Source organism: Cynara cardunculus (genome assembly GCF_001531365.2).
Source record: "Cynara cardunculus var. scolymus isolate 2C chromosome LG 5, CcrdV1, whole genome shotgun sequence".
NCBI lineage: Eukaryota > Viridiplantae > Streptophyta > Magnoliopsida > Asterales > Asteraceae > Cynara > Cynara cardunculus.
In genome coordinates this window covers 29,372,505-29,381,152 of record NC_037532.1, presented here as the reverse complement: position 1 = coordinate 29,381,152, position 8,648 = coordinate 29,372,505, and the positions used below count along the sequence as shown (strand labels likewise).

Below are 8,648 nucleotides of genomic sequence, written 5' to 3'. Positions count from 1 at the left end.
GCTTTGTTCACCAGTGCAACTTCTATGTGCTCGAAAAGTTTAAGAGGAAACATTCAGTTTTGCATCATGTGAGCAGTTACAAGGGTATTACCTGTAACTTTATGTTTTACAACGCATTTGTTATCATAAAAAACACAGAATATCCAGTTTCCAACAATTTCTCTACACTTATTATATTGTGAGCTAAGGAAGGTGCAAAGTGAACATCCTTCATGAGTTTTGTTTTCTTACCTAGCACAATCGTTGTGGTTCCTTCTCCATCAATTTGAAGTGCTTTGTTGTCACCAAGTCGAACTTGTGATTGTATTGACTCATCGAGCTCTTTGAACTTCGATCGATCACCTGTCATATGATTCGAACAACCACTGTCGAGATGCCACACTTCTTTTCTTGCATCATCATGGTTTAAGGAAGTCAAGAAGAGATATTCTTGGTCGTTGGATTATTCAGTGAACTTTGCCTCCTTAGGTTTATGCTAGCAGAATTTGTCAGAATGCCCATATTTGTTGCTATATGAGCAGTGAATAGAGGAATTGTCAAATCTGTTTCGGCCTCTGCCTCGGCCTCGATAGCTACCTCTATTTCGGCCCCGATAGCTTCCTCTTATACGATCTAAAGATTCTGGTTCTCCCCTTATTTGAAATGTCTTTTCTTCTTCTCTTATTGATGACCTATTAATTCTTGCTTCATGGGCTTGAAGAGATCTCATTAGCTCATCGAAAGAAAATTTCGATAAATCTTTCGACTCTTCAATAGCAGCAACTACATGATCAAAGTTAGAAGTCAAGCTCCGTAGGACCTTAGCTACCATGATCTCATCATTAATTTTCTTTCTGTGCGATCTCATCTGGCACACCACCATAGAGACTCTTGCCAAATATGCTTGGACCGATTCTTTGTTGTTCATATAGAAAGTTTCAAACTCACATCTCAAGGACTGAAGTTTGACAGTAATCACCTTCCTAGATCCTTGAAGTTTTGTTTTAAGGATCAACCATGCTTTTTTTGAAGTTGTAGATGTAGCTATTCTTGAAAATATTCTCTTGTCCAATGCCCGCTAGATGAAAAAAGAGTTTTTGCGTCGCGTTTTTGATGGTCCTTTTGACGGGCATCTTCATTGCTGGTTTCTACATTAACCAGACTCCACCAATACCCAATGATCTTGATACATGAACAAGGTCTTCATTTTAATGCTCCAGAATTTGTACGAGTCTCTTCTGAAAATGGGTATTTGGGGTTGAGATACGTTAAGAGTGCTTCAACTTGCTGCCATTTTCAGATAAATCAAACGCCTAGCACTTGAAGGAACCTTGCTCTAATACCAGATTGATAGAAAATAAAGAGAACAAGTATACGAGAGAGTAATAGAAGCAACTCTTTATTTCTGCTTAATAAAAAAATAACAAACATAAGCCCCTAAAATATCCTCAACAGACTCATAAGACCAGGAGCATTATCTCCTAATCTTTAGGAATTATTTAACAACTAATTTGGACCGACTAGTTTGAATTAACGGTTACTTCTAACACTTTCTATCAACTTCGTTAGCCTGGAATCTGTTAACCTTGTCATGTGCCTCTCACATGATAGACATTTATGTATTTTTACCTTTGTTTTTTATTTTATTTAAAGCATATACAATTAGATTAATATTTTTACATTTTTCCTTTTCTTTTAATTAAAAATTATGCTCGGAATTTGAACCTCCCAACAACGGCCGCTCCTAGCTAGCTCATTGAATCTCCGACAACCCCTCCCCCCATCCTTTCTCCAACCAAATCCCCGCCTTTAAGTCTTTAACCATTCACCACCACAAGCACCAACGAAAACCATAACCCCATCATATTCAAGTATGGAAGTCGAAGGTGTTATGATATTTGATATTTGAAGCTTCATCAGATTCTCAAAGGTGTGAAAGTCGAAGAACCATACAGATCCAATGATGTTGTGGAAGTCGAAGGTGCAAAAACCATAACCCCTATCATATTCTTGAAGAACACTCGATCAATGCTCATTCTTCATCTGCAACCCACCGTTGCCACACCCTTCTTTGGTTGCAAGTCCATCACGCCGATTTCGTTGTTGAAAATTAGAAGCTTCACCAGAAGCGTAAATGACTAATCCCAACATATCCAGGTTAGATTTTTGTTTAGGGTTTTGATACACATATTCAAGCTAGATTTGTTTAGGGATGCCATTTTTGTTTAGGACTTCTATTCACTTATCTAGATTAGATTGGTTTAAGGTTTTGATATTTGTTTGTAATTTTAGAGATTTAATTTAGATTTGTATTTGTATTTAGGTGGTTGTTTTTTTGTATATGAACCTGATTTGTAGAATTGTTTTTAAATGTTCTTGAGTTGTATGAGTGTTCTTGAAATTTGAGTTGTATAATTTATATAAATGTTCTTGAGATTTGAGTTATATCAATGGTTTTGATTGTGTTTTAGGATTTAGATTAGTGTTTGAGAAATGGTGAATGGCAGTCATGATGGTTGGCAGTGGTGTTTTTGGTTGAAGAGGAAAGAGATTGGAGGAAGAAGAATAAGCGGTAAAAGGACCAAATTGCCCCTCATGCGAGGGGCACATGATGGACTTCAGTCTTCTCTAACGGTGCTAATCAGAGGAACTACATTGGGCTTTGAAACACGAAAAAAGGACCACATATGTACTTTACGATTTGAGGGACGAAAACCAAAAACAGTCATAAACGAGAGACCAAAATGTAGTTCCCTCTTAAATCAAAAAAGCTAAAATACCAAAAACAAAAAAGACATTTAATAAACCAAAAATGAAAAAAATAATATTAAGTTAATAAAAACAAACTATAAAACAAACAATGGTGGCAAAAATCGAAATTTGAAAACCATGGGGATGAAAATTGCAATATTTCACAAATCATAGGGATGAAAACCGTAATTTACTCTATGTGCTTTTGGTTCCGATCAAAACTTGAAGGACTAAAGTGTACAATTAGCTAAACTAGAAACGGACATGTGACATGTCGAATAGCCACATACCGTTGACTAAAAAGCCTTCAATATTAGAGCGAATGAACATAACGGAGATTTGGAGTATACTTTGGACCTCTCCACATCAAATTTTCCTCTCGATTTCTGTTCTTAAAATCTTCAATAATGGTGTCAAAAGGGAGATTACACCCTCGAGGCTCTTCGCGGAAATCCTCATCGTCAACGTTCATCTTTTCGGTACTAATTATCTGTTCATTCTTCGTCTTAATTCTTTTCGGTTTTGCGATTCTATCGATTCCAAAAAGTTCATCTGATTCTTCAAAAGTTCATGAAGTCAATTCCATCGTTCACCATACTTCTATTGTCGAAAGGTCAGTGGTAACTTAGTTGAATTTCGATTGGATTTGTTGTTGTGGTTTGATTCGATTTCAGATTGGATTTGCAACTGTTTGTTTTTTTGGTGAATGTAGCGATGATAGAGCTGATCAATGGGTTGAAGTGATCTCATGGGAGCCTAGAGCTGTTGTGTATCATAATTTCTTGGTTAGTATGTTTTGATTTTGTCAATTGTAAAATTCAATTCCATTTCGTTTGAAATAGGGATGGAACGAGCAGATTTAGGGCAGGATCATTGACTCATGTCCCAAAGTCCACCCTCCACATTCTACAGATCCTCTTGTCAGCCCCAGAAAACACAAGATTGGAGTTGATCGGTCACCAAATGACCAACTTTTTCCAAATTAACACAAAATATTCTGCTAAAAAAAGCAATAGTCCTTGTTGTGAACACTACAATTTTGAGATATTTTGTGATTTTTTTGGGCCCACTTCAATGACGAAACCATTTTTTGCTGATGGTTTTTGCAAAGCTGATCACAAACGGAATAAAATATGCCAATATTTTGCAAAAAGAAAATGGTGTTTTGTTTAACAATTAGTGATTATCCCTTATGTGCTAATTTAGAAAAAGTTGATCATTTTGTGATGGGTCCGATATGATTTTGTGATTGTCCCTTACGTTAATTGCCAATTGAAAAAATAACCCGAAATTAAGTAATTTTTGTTGCCAATCGACTGAATCTTAAATTAAAAAGTTCAACATGGATATAGTCCTTAAATCAAACGAACCCGGTATATCCTATTTGACCTCTATCTCGATGAATAGAACGATTGTTTCAATGAAGATCCCTAACTTGTTAAAAGTGTGACGTCTATCTTAGCAAAGTTTTTATAAAGACACTTGCTTTTATAAGAAATTTTCAATAATGTCATAAAGAATTAATAGGACGTTCTATTTCAAAATTGTCTTAAAAAACTTGTTAAGACGCCTAAAAGCATTCTATAAACTCATTGTAACACTTTTACATAGGACGCTTGATTGTTTGGTTCTGTAAATTTAAGTTTTATAAAGCATCTATTAGACACTTAAACGTTTTAGCATCCTATAAACCCCACTCTTTTTGTAGCGTTTGGTTTTAGAAACATGATTATACCATAGAGTTTTGACATCTTTTTAACAATCCAACAAGTTTCAAGATTTAAGTTATGTTCACAGACTCTAGGTCATCCTTGATGACATCAAGCTGTAGACTACAATCATCCCCGTTCATGTCTTACGAAAACAAACAACATAGGATCGGGTTCTTTAATCCATCATCAAAGCATGAATCTCGAAGATACACTAACAAATATCGTCAAAAATTGTTCACTTCTGTGTTTCTGTTAACTTTTGAATGCAGTCCCAGGTTGAGTGCAATCATCTGATTAATCTTGCTAAACCTCATATGGAGAAGTCGACTGTTGTTGATAACGATACAGGCAAGAGCAAAGATAGTAGGTGTGTATCTTCTTTCTCTTATCTTTATTAAGCGGCTGCGTGGATTAAGTTCTCTGTAAGATCTATTGTTGTTTGTTTTCTGTGCTGAATAGACTGTTTAAATGTTGTAAGTTACCATTTCACCCCTAGCTTTGAAAATCCACCAAAATCAAAGTAAAGTATCTAATCATGTATTTCTATTATGCTTGATTTTAGTTTTTCATGATCATACAAAAACATATTTCAATTAGATGTCAATTGTCCAGCGATATTGGAACGAAAAACGTCATGGTGGATTCAGGAAAAAAAGTTTTAACTATACAAAACGTTAATGTCAGTATTACTTTCATCGAGGAATTTAATCCTTTCGGCAGTTGTTATTACTGTTATAAGTATTTTTGAATCTCCGGTTATCTATATTACCGAGAGAATAAATGACTCTTCAGGGTGCGTACGAGTTCTGGAACGTTTCTGGCACGAGGGAGTGATGAAACGATCCAAGCCATTGAAAAAAGAATTGCAGATTTCACGTTCTTGCCTGTAGGTATGCCTTTTACTGTAACGGAACGTTCTCAAAATGTATATTAGGATATGTGGAACCCATATGAATATTCCATGATTCCATCTAAAAGAGCCCTTATAGAGAGATGGGAACATTACAACAAAATTGGCTTTATAAGACGCTAAACATGTTTAAATGTCATAATAATCTGCTTTATAAAATAGGACTTAAGTTTATATGACCAAAAAATTATGCGTCCTATATAAAGATTTTACAATAAGTTGATAGTACGTATTTAGGTATTCTAATAAGTTTTATAGGACACTTTTGAAATAAAGTGTCTTATTAGCTTTTTTACAAGGTACTTTGAAAAGTGTTATAAGAGCATATCTTTTTACGGGACATTTTGTTTTTATAAAACACTTTTTCAAATAATGTCAGATAAAAAAACTAATTTTTATTTCAAAATTGTCCATAAAAACTTGTTAAGACACCTAAAAGCGTATCAACTTATTGTAACACTTTTACATAGGACACATAGTTGTTTGATTTTATAAACTTGAGTCCTATAAAACAGTCTATTATGACCTTTAGACATATTTGGTGTCCTATAAAGACGATTTTGTTGTAGTGAAAGTTTATATATATATATATATATATATGTGTGTATATATATATATATATATATGTGTGTGTATATACAAGTTTGATGGTCTGTGTCTAGCCGATGTCCATCAACCTACATTGGCTCCTTATTGTCTAATGCACCTGGTCACTGGATTTTTACACAAGCTGAGCCAATTTATATCCAGAAAACGGGGAAGGACTGCAAATTCTTCACTATGAAGTCGGCCAGAAATACGAGCCTCACTATGACTACTTTCTTGATCAGTGTAACGCAAAGAACGGAGGTCAACGAATGGCTACTGTTCTGATGTATCTGTAAGCGATGTTTTTCTATTAATCAACGAAAGGGGCTGTTTGCCAAATTTTCTATTAAGTGAATTTGTCTATCGGGATAAATAGTCTGAATGACAGATTTACCCTTTGGCATGAACTGATTGCTGTTTGGTGATCGGGAATCTTATTTGGTAACTGTACGCAATTACTCGGTTTGATATTTTTCATGATGTTGGTCAATATTTCTACTGTTGTTTGCAGGTCAGATGTTGAAGAAGGGGGTGAGACGGTTTTCCCTTCAGCAAAGGGCAACATTAGCGCTGTGTCTTGGTGGAACCAACTATCTGAATGCGGCAAAGATGGGCTATCTGTTAAGCCTAAAATGGGAGATGCATTGCTTTTCTGGAGCATGAAACCAGATGCATCTCTAGACCCTTCAAGTTTGCATGGTCAGTTATTTTTCATCTAAACCAAACCAAACCAAATATATTCTCTCTCTCTCTCTCTCTCTCTATATATATATATATATATATATATATATGTTTTAGTAATTGAAATTTCAACATGTCCTTTTATGTCATTTCACATCGACATTTTATATCTTGTTTATCAGCTAGTTTTTACCAAACATGACTAGTTTATCAATTTACAACTATTGTATCAGCCAACAACTAATAAAACAGCTAATTTGCCAAAATAGCCTAAGGGTATTTACGTTAAAGGCCCTAAACTAATATTATTTTACAGTAATGGAACAAAACTTGTGTAAACTTTAACGTGGTTCATGACGAGTCTTTTTATCCAAGAGTCGCCGTGATTCATTGCTCATAATAACCTTTAGATCTCCGTCTTTAACTAATGGTCTTTTCTATACTTCCACTAACATTGTGCATACCTTTTCTTGTTTATAAGGTGGTTGCCCCGTTATTAAGGGGAACAAATGGTCCTCTACGAAATGGATTCACGTCGATGAGTATAAGGTTTAGATTTTCTTCAAAAGGTATTCACGTAAAGCTTTATGACATCCTATTGATATTATACAAGTTAAATTAAAAACATACGATATGAGAAACATATTACACTTGTTCTGCATGATTTTTCATCTTGATGCGATTACTTTTTTAAGGGGTCCTAAACACAATATAATTCATATTGCTTTTTGAAAATAACAATTAATGGGTCATATACATTCACCCCGGGTTCATGAGAGAACACTAATAAAAAAGAAAAGGAAACTATTAAGGTATTCTAATCCAACTACTGTGAATAATAAAGATGGTTACATTTGCCAAAACTAAATCCATTATTACAGGGACAGTTACATTTAAATCTGAGCCATCTATTTTTTTAGATCTTACAGTTGATAGAGGTTCCCTTGGCCTCTTTTCTGGGGTTCATATGAACCTCCTTCATCATATAAAAACATAATGACTATATCTTGAAACTGCGGTGTCATCAAAAATCGCAGAACTACTATATTTGACAAACGAGTCATGTTTTCTTTTTCCCGGTCTGAAATCTTGGTCTAATTCTCTCCATCTCCCCTATCTCTTACCTATAATCGTGAATTTGTCTCGTTATTCAATGTTTTTAACTCATTTGGTTACTTTTGACACAATGTATTTTTACAGGTTCAAATGTGTTATCATTTAGTTATAACAGTTAATGTTCGAGCATGACACGAGACCGTTTGGTGGATCATATTCTCATCCTTCACAATACTATAATATTTTATGTAATTTCTTTCGTATCAAATCCTTTCATCATTTTTTATTTTCGAGCTACAATTTGTATTTTGATAATATGACAAAACGTAAGTATATAGCAACCATGATACATATCACTAAACATAGATTCCTAACACCAACATCATGAACGAAAGTCAAAATTATTGTACTTGTCGAGATGCACAACACACACATACACATATGTCCAGATGAATGGTTATTGGGGTTGTTTCTCAATTTTTCATTTTTGAGGAGTTTGCCTCTGAACCCCTCTCTCTCTCTCTATATATATATATATATTATATGTATATATATATATATAGGGGAGCGTTCAAATAAAAACCACCTAATTTTTACAAACCGTACAAACTTCATTCAACTAATCATAATTTTTCATTTTGTTCATTTTTTTTGTAATTATGAGAGGTTGATTAATCATTTTTATTGTAGATGATGTTAATCATGGATATTATCATCTTCATTATTTTAATTTTAGAGAAATACATGAAACAGTTTCATTAATTTTAGAGAAATACATGAAACAGTTTCATTAAATAGTATATGAAACAACTTCATCAAAAAAAGTATTATATGAAACAATTTCACAAGATTAAAAATTTTATGAAAAAATTTCATAAAATTAAACAATGAAATCGACGAATGAGAGTAGTTTTTACGGTTTTTACAAATTGGAGTGGTTTTCATTTGATCGCTCCTATATATATATATAT

At 34.0% G+C, this 8,648-nt stretch overlaps 1 protein-coding gene across 1 annotated transcript; it reads left to right on the top strand.

Moving 5' to 3' along the window:
* The first annotated feature begins 3,045 nt into the window (after positions 1–3,045).
* Positions 3,046–8,051, top strand: LOC112512362 (probable prolyl 4-hydroxylase 10). The gene is made up of 8 exons (XM_025118277.1): positions 3,046–3,343; positions 3,443–3,515; positions 4,712–4,809; positions 5,235–5,332; positions 6,103–6,232; positions 6,452–6,639; positions 7,103–7,190; positions 7,822–8,051. The coding sequence occupies exons 1-7, from the start codon at positions 3,138–3,140 to the stop codon at positions 7,174–7,176; spliced, it is 867 nt and encodes a 288-aa protein (XP_024974045.1). The 5' UTR covers positions 3,046–3,137; the 3' UTR covers positions 7,177–7,190; positions 7,822–8,051.
* Positions 8,052–8,648: the final 597 nt, after the last annotated feature.

Excerpts from the sequence above, each read along its gene's own strand:
- LOC112512362 (XM_025118277.1), top strand. The coding sequence starts at position 3,138 with ATGGTGTCAAAAGGGAGATTACACCCTCGAGGCTCTTCGCGGAAATCC. Across the intron at positions 3,344-3,442 it reads CATACTTCTATTGTCGAAAG|CGATGATAGAGCTGATCAAT; the intron begins GTCAGTGGTAAC and ends TGGTGAATGTAG. Across the intron at positions 3,516-4,711 it reads TTGTGTATCATAATTTCTTG|TCCCAGGTTGAGTGCAATCA; the intron begins GTTAGTATGTTT and ends TTTTGAATGCAG.